This window comes from Penicillium citrinum (assembly GCF_028827155.1).
Source record: "Penicillium citrinum strain IBT 23319 chromosome Unknown utg000008l:1.0-2707905.0:1.0-2709502.0, whole genome shotgun sequence".
In the NCBI taxonomy this organism is placed as follows: domain Eukaryota; kingdom Fungi; phylum Ascomycota; class Eurotiomycetes; order Eurotiales; family Aspergillaceae; genus Penicillium; species Penicillium citrinum.
In genome coordinates, this window is record NW_026622693.1 from 580,757 (window position 1) to 601,850 (window position 21,094).

At 47.3% G+C, this 21,094-nt stretch overlaps 10 protein-coding genes across 10 annotated transcripts; 4 read left to right on the forward strand and 6 right to left on the reverse strand.

The window, feature by feature from the left end:
* Positions 1-362: 362 nt before the first annotated feature.
* On the forward strand, positions 363-686 carry N7469_008650 (uncharacterized protein; the record flags this gene model as incomplete). Its single annotated transcript, XM_056647568.1, has 1 exon — positions 363-686. The coding sequence occupies one exon, from the start codon at positions 363-365 to the stop codon at positions 684-686; it is 324 nt and encodes a 107-aa protein (XP_056497333.1).
* A 280-nt stretch (positions 687-966) lies between these two features.
* N7469_008651 (uncharacterized protein) lies at positions 967-2,370 on the reverse strand (the record flags this gene model as incomplete). Its single annotated transcript, XM_056647569.1, has 1 exon — positions 967-2,370. The coding sequence occupies one exon, from the start codon at positions 2,368-2,370 to the stop codon at positions 967-969; it is 1,404 nt and encodes a 467-aa protein (XP_056497334.1).
* A 20-nt stretch (positions 2,371-2,390) lies between these two features.
* On the reverse strand, positions 2,391-3,242 carry N7469_008652 (uncharacterized protein; the record flags this gene model as incomplete). Its single annotated transcript, XM_056647570.1, has 1 exon — positions 2,391-3,242. The coding sequence occupies one exon, from the start codon at positions 3,240-3,242 to the stop codon at positions 2,391-2,393; it is 852 nt and encodes a 283-aa protein (XP_056497335.1).
* A 3,861-nt stretch (positions 3,243-7,103) lies between these two features.
* On the forward strand, positions 7,104-8,033 carry N7469_008653 (uncharacterized protein; the record flags this gene model as incomplete). Its single annotated transcript, XM_056647571.1, has 2 exons — positions 7,104-7,470; positions 7,558-8,033. The coding sequence occupies 2 exons, from the start codon at positions 7,104-7,106 to the stop codon at positions 8,031-8,033; spliced, it is 843 nt and encodes a 280-aa protein (XP_056497336.1).
* A 944-nt stretch (positions 8,034-8,977) lies between these two features.
* N7469_008654 (uncharacterized protein) lies at positions 8,978-9,695 on the reverse strand (the record flags this gene model as incomplete). The annotated part of the gene is made up of 2 exons (XM_056647572.1): positions 8,978-9,357; positions 9,434-9,695. The coding sequence occupies 2 exons, from the start codon at positions 9,693-9,695 to the stop codon at positions 8,978-8,980; spliced, it is 642 nt and encodes a 213-aa protein (XP_056497337.1).
* Positions 9,696-10,247: 552 nt separating this feature from the next.
* N7469_008655 (putative oligosaccharyltransferase subunit ribophorin II) lies at positions 10,248-11,302 on the reverse strand (the record flags this gene model as incomplete). The annotated part of the gene is made up of 4 exons (XM_056647573.1): positions 10,248-10,487; positions 10,545-10,829; positions 10,891-11,089; positions 11,157-11,302. 4 exons carry the CDS (start codon positions 11,300-11,302, stop codon positions 10,248-10,250), a joined length of 870 nt encoding a protein of 289 aa, XP_056497338.1.
* Positions 11,303-11,891: 589 nt separating this feature from the next.
* N7469_008656 (putative GPI-anchored cell surface glycoprotein) lies at positions 11,892-13,710 on the forward strand (the record flags this gene model as incomplete). Its single annotated transcript, XM_056647574.1, has 2 exons — positions 11,892-13,118; positions 13,219-13,710. The coding sequence occupies 2 exons, from the start codon at positions 11,892-11,894 to the stop codon at positions 13,708-13,710; spliced, it is 1,719 nt and encodes a 572-aa protein (XP_056497339.1).
* Positions 13,711-14,395: 685 nt separating this feature from the next.
* Positions 14,396-14,815, forward strand: N7469_008657 (uncharacterized protein; the record flags this gene model as incomplete). The annotated part of the gene is made up of 3 exons (XM_056647575.1): positions 14,396-14,547; positions 14,649-14,713; positions 14,766-14,815. The coding sequence occupies 3 exons, from the start codon at positions 14,396-14,398 to the stop codon at positions 14,813-14,815; spliced, it is 267 nt and encodes an 88-aa protein (XP_056497340.1).
* A 527-nt stretch (positions 14,816-15,342) lies between these two features.
* Positions 15,343-18,012, reverse strand: N7469_008658 (putative regulatory protein Ral2; the record flags this gene model as incomplete). The annotated part of the gene is made up of 1 exon (XM_056647576.1): positions 15,343-18,012. The coding sequence occupies one exon, from the start codon at positions 18,010-18,012 to the stop codon at positions 15,343-15,345; it is 2,670 nt and encodes an 889-aa protein (XP_056497341.1).
* Positions 18,013-18,939: 927 nt separating this feature from the next.
* N7469_008659 (peroxiredoxin) lies at positions 18,940-19,785 on the reverse strand (the record flags this gene model as incomplete). Its single annotated transcript, XM_056647577.1, has 4 exons — positions 18,940-18,973; positions 19,031-19,140; positions 19,184-19,721; positions 19,763-19,785. 4 exons carry the CDS (start codon positions 19,783-19,785, stop codon positions 18,940-18,942), a joined length of 705 nt encoding a protein of 234 aa, XP_056497342.1.
* Positions 19,786-21,094: the final 1,309 nt, after the last annotated feature.

Below are 21,094 nucleotides of genomic sequence, written 5' to 3' on the forward strand. Positions count from 1 at the left end.
TGAATACCAGAAGGCCTCTCTATTTTCAGCATTTTCAGGACTAGTGACTGCTTATAGGAATTACTGCTTAGAGTAGCATTGCAAGCAAGGGGGTCCATTCCACGGACATTACCATGGAACTATGCATTCCAAACGGATGTTCCCCTTAAGCCTTATTACGGAGTAGCATGAGCTTCGTTATTTTTGCTTAGTACGAGTGCATTCATAATTAACCTTGCAATCATTTCACTAAAGCTATACGCGTCTCAAAACGCCTCCCATCCTATCTTGAACGAGATATAGGGTATTCGATTGGAAGACGGTTTGTCTGTCAATATCAACCGAGTTTATTCCCAAGCTACTAACCATTGACTTAGTTCACTATGATCTCGACTTTCTTCTCACTCTTCGCTTTCATCCTTTCGGCACAGGCATGGGATGTCGCCTACTTCCCGACTGCCCATAAAATCGGCCCTACATATACTGGCTCTGGATCACAACATTGTCGATCTGTTTCGTTCCCGAAAGGTGGATTCATAATGGCGCGAAAATTGGCCGAGTACGAAGATGTCATTGCTTTCGACGATGATATGTGTACGGGGAAGACAGTTCCTTTGAACTCTGTTTATAATGATAGACCACTGCCGGTTGAAGTGAAGAGTTTTGTGGTTGTTGACTTGAGGCAGATGGATGATGAAAAAGCGTGATGATTCTGAGAGAATTCTCTCTCGAATATTATTTTGAGCGGCTTTATTTTATTTCTATCTTGTTTTTTGGTAATTTTGCCATGAAATTAATTTCGTTCTGCCATAGAGCCTACTAATAAGAAAATACTAGAAGCATAATCTCGGGTTAAAGGGCACCATTCGGAAATGAGGTAGCGTGGGCAAGCAATACAAATATGAAACCAACAACCCCATGGCATCAAAAACACATATAGACAAGATAATAGATTTTGATAATCACTCATGACTAAAGAGCCCTCGCCTAAGCCTCCCTGTAACCCCAGATTCGTCTTTGGTCATTAACATACCACTTTCCAACCTTTTCAGCGTCCTCGAGCCAAGTAGCAGCTTCATTGCCAAATTTAGATCCAGCCTCCTCAACAATCTCAGAGAAGGACCATGATTTGCTCGGGCTAACCTCACCTGGGTCTTCACCCAAATGGGTAAAAACATATTCAAAATCATCTTTGATAGGTAGGATTAACCTGTATGGCGTGTCCGCAGCAGTGACAGACAACATAGCACCGCCGGCATTAATAAGGCCAAAGTTCCACACTGACTTAGTCTGTAGATTCTCTATGTCATCTCGCCGAGAACGCTCGTGTTTTACTTCATCGGACTGCAACCCACCATTCTCCCGGATATGAGAGGTGAATGGGCGGATGAGTGACTGGCCTTGGTACTCTGGCAATACCGCAGAGGCAATCTCTCCATCTCTAGAGTTTAATGACCCGGATTGTACCAGCATGTCAAGGACGGTTGGAATGATGGAGAGAGCCGTGGCGTTTGCTGTTATATCAATCCTGGGCATATGGGGGTGTCGGAAAACCAGCGGAACTCGAAAGTTGCTGATATGTGGGTTATTATAAGTACCCGTCATATCTTTGTTGTCTTCGCCAAATGCTTGACCATGGTCGCCAACGATCACCACGAGAGTGGAATTAGCGATACCAGTCTCATCGAGCATTGTCATCAGATCGCCAAGCCAGTTGTCAACAAAACGCGCAGCATTGATATAGTTGTTCATTAGATCGTGATTCACGGTGCCTTCGTGGCCCATGTAAGACTCCATTTCGAAGTCTTCTGGTGTAGACCACGGGTGATGTGTTGTGCTTGTGACATGAGAGAGAAAGATGCGAGTTTTGTTGATAGCTGCCTCTTCGAAGAGATCGCGAATGTATGGTTTGAGCTCTGTCTCGGCGTATCCAAAGTAATTTATTTCCTCCCCTTGAGCTTGGTATCTGGATTCGTGGTCTTTGAGGGTGCTCCGGACTACTTTGTGCTTGAATCCCATGTGGTCGTTTAGAATATCCTGGCGGTCATAGTCGTCTGTAATAGATTGCATAAAGACCGACTTCCAAGGGTACTTCAAAGACTCGGACTGGTTGGATAGAGATTTCCGATCTAGAACCTTTTCTGTCTCTCGAGAAGGATGCGGCGTATTCTCCTTGGCCTTGTTGAATGCTTCAAAGAGTTGTGGTAAGCAGGGCTGGTATATCTCGAGCATGGATTCTTCTAGCATATCCACCGGAAGTGGATTCACTCCACAATGGCTTCCGAGTATACTCTTGAATGTAAGCGTGCTTCCTGTGAGCGCCCCGCGAACATTTAGTCCACCCATCCCCTCCTCGGCCGTATTCTCCCATGTCGCATTACTCAAGTCCATCAACTTGCCCTGGCTATCTTTCACACGCTCCCCGTCAAAATTTGCGCAATTGGAGTACTCGAGATCAAACGATCAATAGCACTGTCTCTGTTTTCCTCGGGATGCGAGGCAAGAAGGGAGTCAAATAATGGGGTGTTTGGCTGCATTGGGAACATGTCTTTGCGCCCACTTTCGAGGGTCAATAATATCACATTGTCAATTGCCACCGAATGTTCCTCGAACGCCTTCTTCAAGGGATCGTATATCTCACGACCTAAGTTGGAGATCTTAAGTGGGTCGGATTTAGGGTTATAAAATCCCCCATCTTCTCCTCCACTGCAGAGATACCAAGAGGGATTGTCTCTCTCCCCACGCTCATCTGGGTGTATATCCCATCGGCTAAACCCATCATGTATGCTGTCTGGGAGCCAAGATGGTCGCGACCACCCCTCTGCCAAAGGAACTGGCTTTATATCGGTCCAAAGTGGGAAAATCTTTGAAGGATTCCTGCAGCCCTCCAAAGTACTTGACTTTGCATTGAAAGCGTCGAGCAGCGCTAAAGGAAGCGCAGAAGAGAGATGATCGTATGGTATAGCAGGCCGAACCAATTCCAGAAACAGCAAAGAAAGACAACCAGCCACAATGAAAGCGGCTCGGCGTGCTGACCTCATATCCACTGAGTTGATCCATGATTTGCTTGGCGCAGAGAGTAACGTATAACGCGTATGATAGTTCCCTTTGCAGGTGTTATATCCGCTCACACAAACATCCCTAATAGCCTCCAATGCACGGCCGGTTACATTGTAAAGCTGCGAAGTGAGCAGCCATGCAACAAGAGCAAGAACTGTTGCAGCGGCAGAGACGGTCGATATGCCACTAAGAAGGATCTTCATGGCTGCCGGGTCACTGAGGAAACTGTTGCTGGCCGTCCAGGCGACTTCGGCACCGGTTTGGAAGAAGAATCCGAATTGAATTGCAGAAGCGCCCCATGTCACAAGCCTATATGAACATTTCAAGTCAGTTCATCATAAATAGAATCATACTCTAAATGGCCAATGACGTACGAAAAAAATCCTCCTACGCATGTTGACAACCATTGTAACCGAGTTTCTGGTGCAGGAAACTGCAACAATACCCGCCCGCAGGTAATGATGAGTAGATCTGGAAGAACGAGGGTTGGTGAATAAATAGCGAAGTGGAGAAATGGTAGCGAGCGAATGTGAAGGCCAATATGTAGTGCCTTCGAGGCTAGACCGCTCACGACGAGGGTTGAGAAAAGGAACGGGGGAGTGCCGGAAGATAGGCAAATATTGACATGTTGAGATCATCTCATCAGGTTGCAATAATGAAAAGAGGAAAAGAGTGTCGTATGAGGGAGAGAAGATATGAAAAAGAGTGGCAGGAGGAAGAGATCGGAATGTGGTATCCTTAGGGTAGGTGGAAGGGATTGTAAGGCCAAAACATTGCGCAGAAAAGACGAATCAGGGTATAAAACTATTTCAGGGAACGCCATCCCCAGACGTTATCCCTAGAAACCCAATATAAGTCCAATACAGGCATTTAAGCACGCGACGTGTAGATCGCCACCGATTACCAGCCCTGGAAACATCGCGAGACAAAGCAAGTACTACATACATACACCGATAGTACAGAATATACACGCCATATGGTCACATTATTACAGTGCCACCCTCTAGAGGGAACCTTGAGAATGCTTGTGTAGCCTTGACTGTATACAAATGGATGAAAATCGAGCAACGACACTAGACTCATTCTAACAACAACCAGTAGACCTAAATTGTAGCTTATTTGCTTCCAATGCTCCTGTTCCTCTCTTTAGTCTGGATATTCTACAGACTGGGGCCCTATCAAATTATTTCGCTTCGTCTTAGCCTTGATGCAGGGGGGGATTAGGGTTTATGACACCCCTTGTTACCCTTGCGAGTTGTTTCACAAGCCCCTACCACACCATCTTTTGCACTGAGATATAGCATTGAAGAATTAGGAGTTTGTCGAAAGAACTATTATGAGCTTTAGTACATTCTGAGGTGTCCAAAAAAATCTCAGCCATTGGAAAGAATTGAATGTTTGTGACCTCGAAACTTGAGTTGCAAGGGATGAAGATTTCGGAAACGATATATCATATGTTGGCACGATCGACAGGATCCGATGCAGAATGCACGGGCCAAACTTTAGAGCTTTAGTGCTCGTGAGACACAATTGAGAAGTTGAAGGTTGAAAGTTGAAAGTGATTTCTTATCACTTATTAGGAGACGCTCGTTAGATTCTAGTGATGATCAACCATTTATTAGTTATGCACGTTGGTAGACATCGTTAGAATCTATCAAATATCCACTTGGTTGGGTCTTGTTCGGCGTGTTCAACCAACATGCATATTGTTACTGCATACTGGAATTATGGCTGCTTCAAATCTGGGAATAAGTTACCAGTCGATTGCTATCTGTGACTAATTGTATCATGGGTTGCTCATATTTTGCTAGTCAAAATACATTTGTTACGGCCACTTGGCCCTTGGAGAAAAGTATACCAAACTTTCATTCTCATGTGTGAATCCAATTGCGCTATCATACCAGCCATAGAGATAGCACATGATGGACCCTATGAAACCTTTGTCATTACCTGTCCAAGCAATGTCCTTCTTTCCTATCCTCCGCTATCGTGTATGCTTAGCCATCCGGATACGGACCTCTCCCGCCCCTGTAATCCCGTATGTGTTCGGGGATATCTTATATGGGAGCGAAGGCAGAATAGGCAAGATTCGGAGGACCGCCTATGACAATTTCGATAACTTCGTTTCCGTCCTTTACGGTGAGACTGCCAGAATCGCCAGGCTTCGAGCATGGTACCATTGTGAAGAGTGGGCGGCCTGTACGGCGATAGCCCTAGAGGAAGCGTGGCTCTCAAAACTAAAATTTGGTTCCAAGAAGTGGAATTTCGAATGAAAAGGAAGGCGAATGGGAGAAGCCCCGGCATCGGGCATTCTCTCGACCGAAGGTCGTTAAGCTCGCCATGGTCATAACGTTGATTATGATGACACGATGGTGTGAGGATGTAGGAAAAAGGATCGATTCCACTCCTGGCAATGTAAAATTTTAACTAAAAATTTTCGGATAGACATAGAATATAGAACTTAGATACTTCCTGTAATGTGACTGCGACTTCACAAACCTGCCGAAGTCTGTGAAATCGCCATCCAGGTGAATGGCACAGAACGTCAACATAGGAGATATTCAATATCTCCATCCAAAATTCCACTTCTTGGAACCAAATTTAAGCCTTCGGATATCTAAGTTGGATATTGCGCACTCAAATCCAAATTCTACCATCCATACTTACCGTGGATGGTAAATATATAAAGCGCATTCAAATTACAGAATCCTTGTACTTTAACTTCTTGCGATGACCTTTCTGCATTAAATGGGCTAACGGGAAAATTAATTATTTGTATTGCATGCTCCTTCGGCTACTGGAAATTCAAGATCATCTACAATCCGACGATCTCTAGATCTATAGGCTATAGATCTCGGGATCTACTGCTCGTACCATGGTACGGCTAATGTGGCAATAGCAAACGTCCTCGATCCACTGCCCCCACCTTTAACTGCTGCCGTCTTGTAAGCATGAAACGCAGTATTAATCAGTCGTATCAGATTTCGTATGTACTACCTCATCTAACTTGATCTAGCATGTTTCCGCCCCCAAAAAGGTATTATTGTTAGCTTTACGTTTTTCTCGTAAGGTGATGGTATGGGCAAGCCATGCATTACCACTGCGACTGCACTGTACAAGATGAAGCCGGTGTCAAACTTGCGAACTGGGCTATCAAAAGACGAAAGAATCGCTCTAGAGTTGGTTATAGAGAGGCAAAAATGGTAAGAGCGCAGGGATTTACATTTATGAGTAAAGACATGGCACTGTTTGATACAGATGCTAATTCTTCAGCGTGAGATATCATTGGATTCGAATTTTAGCCAGCTTAAGGCTGATTACTTCCTGATCAGCCAAGGCACACCTGTAGAGGATTAAATTAAATGTCGGAAGTCCCAATTTATACCAATGATTGCGATGCAGACCGGGGTAATTTGGAGTGCGAGTCGGCTCCTCTGTCGTTTTTCTCGCACCTCATAAGCTCTGTTAAAACGGTTTGTTTACTTATATCATAAACAGAATTTCGAGCTTAAAAGTCTCATCGTGTTTCAATTTTCATAAAAATGCCAGGCACAGAATTGCAAATTGACCCTGCCTCCGCACTGTCATATGCAGTTTAGCGTAGCATTTGGGACAGGCCAAAAATCCGCTTCCTCGGGTAGTGGTCCCTGAAAAATATCGGCCATTTGCGGAGCCTCGCCTGCATGAAGAAGATTTAATTCGCTATTCTGTAATTCTATACCCCGTACGTGGAGAAATTGGCATTTTTAAGCACGCTAGTGTCACCCTCGTGCTCACGCACCTATTCCGACTTGTACTAATCGATCAATGCATTCGTATCCACAACGCTAGTTTGCAGCTGTTATTTTCAATCGTCGAAGCTAGCGCAAGGACATTTTTACTAGGGTCTAGTTGGGGGCCAGGTTTCGTTTTGGACCCCTAACGCAGGTTGAATCCTTCATCTTCTTCTATCTCTGCTCATTGACTCGGATTGAGCAAAATCGAGTCAGTTGCGCGTTGGAGATCGTATAATTTTCCTGCTAATTCCCGCATTGATTCCCCCCTGAGCTATTGCTATCGAATAAATGCCTCAAGGATACGCCCTCAGGAATAAAGGTGGCTGCCCGGCCCCAGCCGATTCAGGAGGCTCAACATGGAATGATTTTTACACATGTTGCCCGCCGGATACGTACAATAAACCCAACCAATATAATACGATTTGTCGAAGAGGAGTTGATCAACCAACTCTTACGCAGTGCGCCAATACCACCTGGGATCTATATGCATGGCATAACCCTGACGATGACGAATTCGAATATTTTTGCTGCTTGCAAGGGCTGCAAGGTATTTATAGCAAGGAGAAGAATACATATGGATTCTTCGGGTGCTTGAACGAAACGGATGTCGACGATACTAGCATGGGCAAACTCGATATCGAGGTTGAAGGCAAAGGTAAGCCTTTGGGATGACGGTCCAATCTTCCTCGAGCAGGGAAAATTTGAATACTTGTAAATTGTTCATTAACCAGGTATCATGTAGAAAACACAACAACAACTTCAACTGCTTCTTCAGCCACTACCCCAACTTCATCTTCAATTGCCACTTCAGCTTCTTTATCCACCGAGACTTCGGCAGTATCGACAATCCTTTCTTCAGAGACTTCTGGACCAACCCATCCAGTGGGAGCTGGCGTTTCCTCGGTAGCCGATTCATCAAAAAGTAGCACTGGCGCAATCGTCGGCGGCGTTGTGGGTGGTGTCTGCGGCTTATTCCTCATTGGGATCTTGATATGGTTCCTTGCACGACGACAATCGAAGGTCGACAAAGAAAAGCAGCCTATGGCCGAAGTGGCTGAGCAGCCACAGTCTGGAAATAATGCATCAGCTGTCTCTTCCACGCCTCGCGAGTTGGGTTCATCAGATCCTTCTGAGCTTTCTGGCGATACCATTCCTAACCGAGGGGAAAATTTCGGCTTTTATGAGTTGGAAGCTAAAAGAGAGGGAAACAATAGCTGAACGATCAGCATTCTTTCTACGCGATTTTAATTTCTCGTCCTGAGTTGCATTACTTGCATTTGTTTGATTTATACCCCTTTTTGGAGCTTGAAACATATCTCATCGTCTCATTGGAAACAAGACAATTTCTAGTAGATATTTCCAGTGGTAATTGTTTAGTTTTGCACGAATAACATGATATCACATGCCGGTGATTTCCTGTCTTCATGTCCAGTTCTTTTTGATATTATGTCTTGAGCTGAAGATAAGCACTGTCTGATTTCATTATTTCTGGCAGCGCTTTATACTACAAGTCAACACTCCTGGGCAGTGAAAGCTATAGTAATGGCTATTGTTGAAAAATTGAGAGTGTGCTAATAATGTCGGTCGTGCTTCCATACTATGGATATCTTGTCCCGTCCTGTCCTAAGCAGGACAATACATATGGATCAACAGGTACCAGATTTGTACTTTGATCATCCGATGTTGTACATAATAAGTCTTCGATGAGGATTATACCTCCGCACCTGGTCTATACGCCCAGAGCCATCGAATGATGTAGAAAATCCGGGCAGCGCTATTGTCGCCAATTTTGGAACTGCTAAGGCTTGTACCCACGGATTCTTCGGAGTTGATTCCCTGTGCTATCACCAAGTACCTGTTCTTCCAATGCGGAATGATCCCGAAGACTCCGGTTGAGGACTGCCTCCGTTGGGCGGTATCAGACCAAGGTAAATGCCATAGTACACAAAATCAATGCTTGTACAAACTCCAAACAGACAATCAAATGAAATACATTCGCAAGCTTCGCTTGAAAAAAAGATATCATGAGTAGGGAAAGAAAAAGACATATGATACAAATGCCCACTTAAGAAAATCCAACATGTCTCAAACGCCAGTCCCCAAAAATGAATATACCAAGAAAGAACCCACTCAGTATACACATAACCCGAAATCTCAGCGAATTATCTTGTAAAACTTGAAACGACACCATTATCGCCTAATTGATCCATGAATCCAGCCTTTAACCCAAAAATCGACTCGATCTCATCATTCGGCAAGTTCTGAACATCACGCATCTGTAATGCCTGCTGGAGAAGGAAAGCATCCGCGAATTGACGATCACCATGATGGCCCATTCGCATACGCTCCGCCTCATCCTCTGCAATTTTGGAGGCACGCTGGCGTGCGGTGTGTACTAGCATGGCGGTGGTAGGACCGGATGGAAAGACAGATTGCATGGCGCCGCGATTAGCTGCTGTAGGGTGTCCTTGAGTGGGATCAACGGGACCGATAGATCGTAGGGACGCGGCGAAGTCAGGATCGCGGCCGTCAAGATCGATTGCTGGTAAAGTTAGCGGTGAATTCTAGAGCATTCAAGCTTGATTGCCTGTCGAGATTTGCGTAGAAAGAGGACGTACCAGTAGACTTTGTAGAAGAGGCCTGCTCTTTCGAATGATACTGGGGTCCCTGCTCGATAGGAGCCTGAGGAGGCCTGGGTGTTGGCGATGGAGGTGTAGGTGTAGGTTTGGGTGGTTGTGGCGGTTCCGGAGCTTGTGACTGCGATGCTTTTGTTTCGCGCTGGGCTTTCGGTATTCTGGGAGGAGGAGCAGTTTTCTTTGGATATTGGCGCTTTGCAGCGCCAGCAGCATCTTGTACTGGTTTTGAGGCTTTGGCACCCATTTCTGTTGTTTTTGTGTCGAAGAGATGCGGAGGAAACCTTTTTTGCAGCGGAGACTCGGCGAAAAACGCGGAGGAAGTCTTGGCGCTGCTGGCCAGTCAAGTGACGTCAAAATATCATCCAGTAGTGACAGTTCTTGTATGTATTGTATATGGGGTAGTTTACTTGTAATTTTGGGCAGAAGCAACCTTGAATTGAATCATAGAGGGTCTATAGCTAGTACAATTATTGAAAAGCACCAAGCGAGTTGGCCAGAGTTGAAGATGCTACGAAAAACAACCACTAGACCGGAGGCCTTTACATCTTAGAGCTCCTGTCCCGATCATAGATCATGAGCATCGCAAAGAGCTCAGTTTTAGACGCATTAGACGGTCTGGGCTGATCACACAATTGCGAATTCAAGGCTGAGAAGAATTCATTCGAAACAAGTCGGATGTCATTGAATCTAAGGTACAATACAATTGAGACACTGAGTGGCCCTAACGGCGAGATTGGCTGCGTTGGCGCAAACATAGCGCGCATAAATGAATATGAATATTTTCAGTCGGCAGCTCTTACCGGAGACCAGCAAGGCGACGGCCCTGCACTTCACCAAGGGCACGGCTGCCACTAACGAATGCGACCGCACCGACAGCTGCCACCGCGGGCAAGATCTGGAACAGACTCCAGGAGGTGTAGTAGAGGAAAAAGATACCCTCAATAGCCGTCAAAGAGGCAAGGAAGATGACATGGGGGATAGGAGCCGACTTGAGCGCGGTGGGAAGGTGGTTGAGGTTGACACCGAGGAAGAGCCACTAGAAGCAATTAGCTATTTGGATCACGCAGCTTCAGCATGTTGTTTATATTCTTACCAGACCAGCGAGAACCGGGAGGGCTGCGAGGACAGCACCGACAAACGCGAGGGTGATGATAACAGGCGGGTTGGTAGGGTCATTCTTAAAGATGTGATGGATCTCTGGGAGCTTTCCATATCTGGGTGCCTCCGCGGTGGGGATGGGAATGTTGATATCGCGCTCGATAGCGAGCTTGAAGACAGAATGATCGTAGGCTTCAGAGCTGCCAAACCCACCAATGACAATGCGAGCGTCGATAGGCTCAGGAAGTGTGAGGAATTGAAGGGGAAGCTCCTTCTGGGTCTAGTCATGATACGGTTAGTCCTTGTCTACGGAGGGGAGCTTCGAACAGCGGGCGCAATACCAATTCCACGCGAGACTTGCCATTCTCCTTCACAGTAAAAGGATAGGAGATATCCAAGCCAGTATGACCATCCTTCAAGAGCAAGAACGCCTGGTGTGGTCGTTTCGCAGAGCTACCTTCCTGAGTAGTCAAAGTAACGCGCAAGGTATCGGCACCGGTGAATGCGACGGGGTTTCCGAGGGGTTTCGACGAGGAGAACCTATTGAACGAACCAATTAGTTCCATATATTCTTAGCGAGCATCACTGTGAATCATGATAAGCATACGATTCCTTGTAACCACCGTTGATACCAGCACCCTTAGGTTGAACTGCCACGGTGGCATCAGTAAAGCCCCAGGCCGCTGCCGCCGCAGTAGGGATGGCAGCAGAAGCCAGTAGGCAAAAAGGAACAGTGGCCTGCCACAAATGCATTGTATAGAAACAAGCTGCAAAAAGAGAGAAAAGAAGATGAGTTGAGCTGAGATGGAGTGGACAGTTTGCAGAACTCCAAGGCGGAACAGCCGCGCGATGGAGCCGATAAGCGCCGGGGAGAAGGGAAGTTGTTAGCCCTAATTCCTTTTCTGCGACCTTCTCCTCCTCCTCTCATCAAGCGGAGTTGTGCTCCCCCTCGGCGTTTGCAGAGCCATCCTAGAGCTACTGCTATCGCTGCTATTATTTATTTGTATGGCAGTCCCCAGTCAGAACTGCTCAGCTTAAGCTAGTGGGAGAAGTTCTGTGGCTTTCAGACCCTAATTTTCCCCCAGACGGGCAGCCCTACAAACTTGCGGATCTTCCAAACGGAGCTCCGCATTTCTTTCTGCACGCAAGCCAGGCTTCACTTACATTCTGTGAATGGGCAGTCTCGATTTGACAGAAAAAAAAAGAACGAAAAGGTATTTATGTCGTATTACTTGAAAAGCAAAGGTTGTTGTTTCAAGTTCGGTCCCTCGCATCAGAAGAGTATCTTTAAACTGACTTGTTCATTGTCTTCAGATCGAGCCACTTTATATTCGCCTTCATTATGCCTCCAAAGAGAGCGCACCGTAATTCATTGCCTGCGCGCACAAATCACGCTACTATGGCCCCTTCTCGTCGGTCATCAAGAGTTCCTACTCCGACCAAATCTATCATGCAAACCGGTCGATCGAGCAAAACCAATGACCTCACATCCGATAATTCATACAATCTACACCTCTACGCTTCAAGCTCATCGTCACCCAAGTCAGTATCGAATGGGAAATCACAGAATGCCTCACCAGATACACCTTCAAATCGTCGTCAGACCTTCCAGGCACGACCGTCCCGGCTTTCAAATGTTTATACCCCAACCAAGGAAACACCGAAATCAACCTTAAATCAAAGCAGTCGAAAGACTCGAAGAGCAGCAGCGCTTGAGATACCGCAGAATCAACTGGGCGAGTTGGATTTTCCTGAAACTGTAAATTCTTTGGACTGGGACGTCACTCATGACGGGAGAGGAGAATCTACGCAGGGTCACACGATCAGTGACCTATCACCGACCAGTGCTTCTTCTGCTACGCGATCATCAGCGAGACCTCGAAAACTCACAACTCGTGCCATCGAGGCTCTCAATTCGCAGAAGAAACCCCGTCAGAAGAAAGCAATACCTGGCACAGCAACATCAGAGGCTACTCCGCAAGAGAATGATGCGGATGCTGACGCTGACGTGGAACCGAGAAAAATGAAACAAAAACCAACCAAATCAAAACGAGCTAGCAAAATATTCAAGCAAATGAGGAGGAACAAACCCTCCCCTCTCCAGATCAAGCTGACTACCGACGAAGCTGGCCAGAAGTTGTACGAAATTGTTTTTGCTGCTCTCAACAAAGATTTCGGGCTTTCATCTGACCCAGAACAAATCATCGCGAGTGCACGCCAGGCATTCGAAGAGCCTTCGTTGACCAAATCGACTGTGGAAGATGCTACCATCCCCACTTCTCCCCCTGGCGACCCCGCGGCCACCGAAGAAGCAGAACCAGCAGAACCACCGACCAAGAATGCGGGGGCTGTCAACGGAGAGGCAAATGTTGAACCCATTATCGAACCCCCGAAATCACCTAGCATCAAAGACTTTGAAAAAATAATAGAGCCTGAGCTTCTATGTGATGGTTGGGCTCGGACAGGCTATATCAACAAAAGCGGCGAGGAGTTTCTCTTGACTCCGCCGGAAACTTGTCCCTACCGTGCACCACACACTTATGCCGATGACAAACTGCCTCTACCACCCGTGTCTTCTCGTTTGGAAAAGGATATCGAGAATAACTCTAACCTCGGGTTCCCCCCCTTTGCTTGGTGATCGCAATATTCCGTTCTGTATCGCAACCGAGTTTGCGACTGAAGATATCGCAGAGGAAAAGGCTCGGGCTCAGGCTTGTAAGAGAAAGCGCTCTCAATTTAATCTAGAGGAGGATGCCCGCAAAGCCAAACGTCGACAACCCAGCAAATATGTCGCGAATGGTACTACAACGCCAAGAGCGGCGACACCTGCGGCGGCGACAGGGACCACGACAGAAACCGCGACGATAGTGACGGCGGCGACAGCAACTCAGGAAGAGAAGCCCAAGATCCAACGACTGAAGCTAAAGCTCAAGCCTCCCACCGACGCAGAAAGGGAAGAATCTGGCGTCGCGCATGTGCAGACATCAAATACGAATACCACATCGCGTGGAGCCAAATCCCGAGGTCAGAGCCGTGGCGGACGTGGGGGAACTTCCTCAAACGGCACGCCTCGATCAAAACATAAAAATAATAATCAAACTCGAGGATCATCTCGCGGTGGAACACCTCGGGGTCGAGGTCGTGGTCGGGGACGTGGCTAGTCTGTCTGAAGCAAAATTTTATGAAGATATGCATATGATCGATAGCATAGCGTGGAGTTAATGGATAATTCGCAACAACGGGATATCATTGATATTCTATTTCGGTATTTGCTATACTTGTACCCGTATTCAATCTTTCTTCTCGTACGAGTAGTTTTCTTGTTTTCCAAGGCAAGAAAGCAAAACCATCGACAAGGTTGGTGATAATGATGTTGCTACTGCGTAGTACGTCCCATGCCGTCAACCTGTACTATGAGGGATCTTGAGCCTTCTAATGCCACACCACAGTTCACCGGCTACTAATAGTGGTCATCTGCGTAAAGGTCACGGCAAAATAATGTAGCTGGGAGAGTTGTATTGAGTCGCTTCCTGCACGCCTAAGCTAATAAGTATTTCGGGCTGTAAATTGATGCGCCAACTTCGGCATCTACTCATGTACCAATCATTTCAAGATGACCTATATGAGAAATATTCATCATTAAATTAAGGGCAATTCCATTCAAAGTGACCCTCACTTTCTCCATATTCCAATAACTCGCAGAACTCGCGTTATCCAATTTTCAATCAATATCGACACCTTAAACCCCAGGCATCACAACGATTCAAACCTCCGCAAATTTCCCTCGTAAAAAGCACCACATCAACTTCAACTTTAAATCACCATCGAACAATCCCAACACACAAAATGACACGACCAGCTTCACAAAATCAGCCTAAACTCCGAATCCCAAGCCAACCACCCAACAGCGGTCCACGATGGATTCCACCCCGTCCTGCCCTGCCGAAGTCTCCGCAGGATATTCGTCAGACAAAGGAGTATAGGGCTGCTGCGCGACGGTAAGTTTGTCTTCTCTTATTTGTTAGATTCGTGTATCGGTGATGGAGAATATTTTATTGTTGGTGTACTTGATTGTGTATAAGGATATTGATTGTCACAGATGGACTTCTACGATTGTAGCGTTACCGATTGTTATGTACACGTCGTGGATTCTTTATGAACGGGGTAAGTTCTTCACTTTTATTGTCTTCTGAGCGGAAGGCTTACGACTATCTAGTCTATGGTGAAAAACAGCCAAAGAAACTGGTCAATTCGTCGTCTTCATGATATGGCGTGGCTAGGGGTTGCAGAGTGCTTATTACATCCCGCGTGCTGTTTGATATTGGGCGTTAAAGCGGAGATTGCACCGGCAGTCTCTTTTTGTATATTACTAGTCTGACCATTCGAATATTTTTACTTGCGGAATTATGGAATTCACGATGTACATTTTACAACGAGTTTTTTTTTCATCCCTTTAGATATTGTCAACTAAGGTATGGAGAGAAACGGAGTAACTTCTAGTGACCTGAGTCTCGATCCACGGCGCTCTAATATTCGATCTCGAGAGGCTATCTTCGAATATGAGAAGATGAGCTTGGGTGAAGCCCGAAATTGAACAAAGAATTATATTCATGCGTGGTGAATCGTTCCATTTTGACCCAGCCAGCTGGGAATATCAACAATACTAAATAACAAACATGATCCATCCGTTGGTGTTCAAATAAAATAAGATCGATCGATCACAAGGAAAATGAGGAAATAAGTAAACCCCCAATGAAATGCCATATGCTATAGGCAGCCCATCACCGGCAAATTTATCCCGCAACACCCTGCAGAGGTAACTGATGAAGATCCCCCGAACTAGCCGAGGGAGGCACAGAAGTCGACCCGCTGCTCGTACTAGGCGGTTTAGCGCTGCGCTCACGCATCCTTCTACCCTCCATCAATCCCCTCAAACCACGCTTCTGTAACCCAATAACACTACTCAAATCACCAGTCCAAATTTCCCTTCCAGGCCGAATATCCGTATCACGACGGTGATGCGAGCGTGAAGCAGAGCGGCTTTCGCTATCACTGACGAATTCAGAGTCGGATTGGCTGTAGCTAGCGCTGGATGCGGAGGTCGCGGTGCTGGCATTGCTAATTGAGTCTTCACGGTCACCGCGGGAACGACCGCGCTGTTGGGAGAGATTTGTATCGATGCGGAGGGATGGAATCCCGCGAGCGAAGTTTGTGAGGTCATTTGTGCTGCTTGAGGCGGAAACTGAGGCAGCGCCGTGTTCGGTGTCTGAGGAGTCTGACGCGTGGAGGACGCTGTTTTGCGAATGATTTGTTTCCGATAGGGCGATTGAGCCGTTGCGGCCCTGTGCTCCGTTCAGAGCTTCCAGTGTGCCTACTCCGCTAGTGAAGCCTGTACCGCGACCTCCTCCGGCGGCCATGGCAGCAGCGTTGAATACGGCTGCTGCATTGCGGCCGTCAAGAACTTGATGGAGTCGTTCCACGGTTGCTTCGAGGAGACCGTTTACCTGGTAAGGGCGGGCGAGTTGAAGAAGGGAGCAGAGAATCTGCGGTGTGCAAAGAGATGATCCCGGGGGAGGAATAGCGGAGGTGTAAAGGTATTGGACGAGTATTTGGAGAGTAAGAATGGTGTGAGGGAGATATAGCACCCGAGGTCGAGAGGTAGGGGTGAGGCTATGAGCAGATGGTGCCTCAAGGTTTTCCAAAAGTGCCTTAGATGGCACTGCGGGATTGATCAGCGTGGTTGCATTAGAGTAGCTGCTGTTCTGTCCAATAGATGGAGTAATAGTAATACTGGAGTTACGGCTCGGATGCATCTGTGCTGGACGAAGAGTGGCTCCACCAACAATGTCCTCTTCGGTGGACTCGCGCAAAAGATGAATGAAATAGGGCCCCCAGCGCCGAGCTAGGATACGGGAGTTGACAGGAATTCGCTCTCCGCCAACAGCTTGCAACTCCATATCAGACATTTCGTGAAGAGATAAAGCAATTTTACCAAGTTCATCTGACGCAGCAGATAAAGGTCGACTTGTCGTCAACTGTGTCAGTTTCTGTTGCAAAGACGCAGGAACCGATGGCGAGCTGTATGATTTATATCCGGAGGTTGGGGCAGTGCGAGACGGGTTATTATAGAGCCCAAAAGCTTCTAATTCCACCATGCAAACATGGGAGAAATTGATTCGGCGATGATTATAATCCTCAACGAGGCTGCGCTTCCGATGACCCAAAATCACAAACGTGCTCCGACGCGGCCAAAGGACGCCACGGTTCCAACTTCCGTGGCCAAAGACTGAGCCACCGGCATCAATCCTGCCCCAAGTCAAAGTCTTCAGGTCCAAAGCCCAAAGGGCATATTCTTGCTTGGAAGATGTGAGATAAGTTCCACTAACCACAAAGTGGCCGTTGATAATACCACCATTGGGGAATCGAAGGCCCGGAGGAGAAGCCTGGCTCTGCATCGGTCGCTCGACAAGACGCCCATCCGGCAGACGTACTTGCAGCTCCAACTTGACATCAAGGAAGTTATAATTCGAGTAAATAAGCATGGGGCAGCCAGGCTCGTCGGTGTTCTCAATCGGCTCGTGCGATTCTCTGTCCGGGGCTGCGGCTCCAATCTCTGAAACATCCATGCCCACTAGCGGAGCAACGACACTGCGGTACGCACCGCAGCTGCGGCCAAGGGGGCTGGTATTGGTCCATTTCAGACTGCGAAGGTTAAAGACACTAATTTGCTCAATGTAGTGGTTGGAGCTATCCTGGCCACCGACGACAACCATTTCAGCACCTCCAAAGCCATCGATATCCACGCCAAGGGAGCCCTGATGGGGCGTGGTAGACTCCGGGTTATGATGAATCGCGGACAGCGGCGCACTGGCTGAAGTAAAGCTCGCACTTGACGGCATGATTGTTGCACAGTGGGCATATCTTCCCTGGGGTGATTCATGGGCCGCAACTCGAGTCCATCTTCGCGAGGGTACATCGAAGATATGAATATCCGACATAACAACCACCTCAGACTGCGATTCTGTCGAGCTACCTGGATTGTTCGGGTCACGAGGCGTGCCCGGCGCTGGAGACATACCTCCATAGGCGACCAATTTATTGTCGCCCAAAGCACACACGCTGTGGAAATAACGCGGAGGCGGGATGTCACCAACGGGGTCAATCTTGGTCCAGTGACGACGGATCAAATCCAATTCATAAAGGTCCGCTGTCAAATGAGGACGACTGCGCGAGAGAACCCGACCTCCAAAGACATATAACTTATCGCCGAGAATTGTGGTGGTCGCGCCCACCAGGGGGTGAGGCTCCTTTCCGGTGGTACGACGAACATTGCACACCAGGCCGGACAGATTGATCGGACCGGATGAGGATGGTTGATTGATAGATGGGGACACCCCAGGCGCAGAGGCTTCATCACGGACTGCATCTAGGTAACCCAGACTCGACTGGCTTCTGGACATCATTGTGGACAGGGATTCCCCACCGCGAAGGGGGTTCCAATTTCAAGGGAGTCGTAGACCGTTGGTGGTTCGTTTTGACTCCTATCCTCGGGATGTGTCGGAGGGATAATGTCTCAGTCTCGTGCATATGACAGCTGCGTCCTGTCCCTTTCTTTTTTCTTTTCCCTTCTCTTATCAGTGGATGCGTCACGATCGAATTAGGTGTGGGTTGCTGATCGGAGGACTTGAAGGGGGTGACCCGATGGCTGACCGGCGTAATGATCAATATCCGAATCGATCAGAGAGAACAATCTTAGCTGGGACCAAAAGAAATCAATTTTAGCCCTGAAAACTCGAAGAAAAGTCCAACACGATGAAATGGCAGTTGTGGACGTTGGATCGGCACAAAAAAGGCGGTCTCAACGTTTCTCCTTTCCGGGGCGGGTGGAGCCGATGAGGAATCCTTCTAGAAGGAAAGGGGTAATCTATAGTGTAGTAGAGGGTATGTAGTTTAGCAATAATATCAAATATCATATCTGAGTATCACTTGATGTATTGAAGAACTACCTATATGATACATCCGTGACATATATTGAAATAGAGAGTACCCTAGTGTAACGTGCTCCTTGTGTCGCCCAAGTATGAAATGCAGCATGAGAACAAGATGATATTCATTCTGCGCTAGGACTGCATTGGGCCACAATCAAAACATACCTATTTTTTGATGTAGACTATGAATAGGCCACCACAGTCGATTCATGGATACTTCAGTATTCAGTATCTTCTGAGCAGCTTGGTCCTCAAGATACTTGAACACATTTACTTTTTGGATCTACAAATCACAGGCAAATAAGAAGTAAATCATTTAAATATTGGTATCAAGCGGGCCTTAAAAATAGTACCCCACGAAACATAAGTTCTCTCTTTTCACGTCACATCGTAATTAACCATTTACTGGCTGGGAAGCTTGGTGAAACGGAGGTAACTATTACAATATTAGTATCCTGAATTTTCGATACAATGCAATGAAGGTATGACTTACGGCTTGACCTCGCGAATCTCACCGAACTTCTTCTTGGCATCCTCAGTGGAGACAGTAGGGGGGATAACGACATCATCACCGGGCAGCCAGTTGATGGGAGTGGTCACACCCTGCTTCTCGGTGGTCTGAAGAGCATCGATAACACGGGAGAACCTCGGCGGTGTTACGGCCAGTGGAAGCGGGGTAGGTCAGGATGAGACGGATCTTCTTGGAGGGGTCGATGATGAAGACGGAGCGGATGGTCAGAGCCAGACCCTTGGAGTCAACATTGGTGGTGTCCTGGTAGTCAACCATGTCGTACAGGTAGGCGACCTTGCGCTCGGGGTCGGAGATGATGGGGAAAGTCAGCTTGGAGCCGGTGACCTCATCGATATCCTTGATCCAGCGGTGGTGAGAGTCAACGTTGTTGGCGCTGAGACCGATCAGCTTGACACCACGAGCAGTGAACTCGGGCTCGAGCTTGGCGAAAGCGCCCAGCTCAGTGGTGCAGATAGGGGTGAAGTCATCGGGGTGGGAGAAGAGGACAGCCCACTTGTCGCCGATGAAGTCGTGGAAGCTGATGGGACCATTGGAGGTCTCGGAGTCGAAGTTGGGGGCAACGGAGCCCAGACGGAGACTGATGGCGACATGGTTAGCAATTGAGTCTAGTTTTCCAAATGCCATTGAGACGAATAGATCCCCAATGGGTAAGCTAGAAATATCTAGCTTAGCTCTGATGTAGATGCAACATACGGAGGAGCACGCTCGGCGGCCATTGTGAGTGATTAAGAAGAAATGAGGTTGAGAGATGAAAGAGAAAATGGAGAGATGAAAAGAAGAAAGAATGGTAAGAGGGGAACAGGAGCATTCAAATAGGCAGGAACCCGAGCCCCTCCACGGCGCACACCATCGTACCTTCCCTCTCGAACCACCCATTGATCGACTTACCTCATCCGGCAGTCGCCATCACGCAATTGCTCACCGCCCGGGCCTTAGATTATATGATTGGTTGATTTCAAGTGGGATGTTTAGCGCGGAGTTCCTACATTAATGCCTTACTGCCTGAATCCCCAGGGGCGTCTCTAGATTCACCCCAGAGTGTCTTCTTCCGGACCTAATTCTGTAACCTCTTCTCTCCAATTCTTATAGCGAATATCTAACTCAATTCCAAGGAATATATCTCAAATCTTCCAACCCTTCCTTTCCTTTTCTCACTACCTATCGGCCGACTATCATGAGTGTCAGCCAAATCGGCCGACAATCTCCCACCTGGAGCCAATGGAGACGGGACCAGATGGCGCAATTCTACGCTGCTTCTTCGTCGCGCATTATTTGGTTCCAATGCGAACGGAGATCGGCGGGGTCATGGCTGCAAGGTGATTCTGACTTGACCAATGGTTACTTCTGCTCCCAAAAAGCCAGCGGCAAGCTGTGTTCGCATCCATCTGAAAGGTCCCCGGGTAACTGCCGGATCCAAGACTCCCTGATGAGATGTTGCGAAAGCGGAGACCCACCGGAGTGGAGCCTTTCTATGAGCTTCTGTCTTTCCCCAGAACCCCCTACTGTAGAAGCTGTCAGTCATTAGCTCGGGCCGTGGAATATCACTACGTATATAAAGACATTCACGTATGTAGAAGTATACCTCGTTGTATTATTCATAAATCGAGTGATATTAACATACCATCTTACTAAAAGTCAAGTGGGGGTACTCTAATGCGCTAACTACACTACCTGTAAGAACTCAGATGAATCAAAAGAAACAGTAGTATTGACGAAGTAATCAAGCCGAGGAGAGAAGGAGAAGAGAGAGGCTTCTTCCAGTTCTATCGTACATGGAGACCTGGATCATGTGATAGGTCTCATAAGCAGGGTCGAAGGGCTTCAATTGTTACACTACCTAAGCATCAAATGGTTTTATGTACCACGAAACAGTATGTATGCTCTAATTTAAGCATATACCTGGATAGTGAGTATTCTTACCCAGGAAGTAATTGAATTCTCATTGGCACATGTAAAAGGTCATGCGTGCCCAATGTTTAAGTGTCATGTGCCGCGCTCTCCTGCTTGTACTGTATAACGGCTACC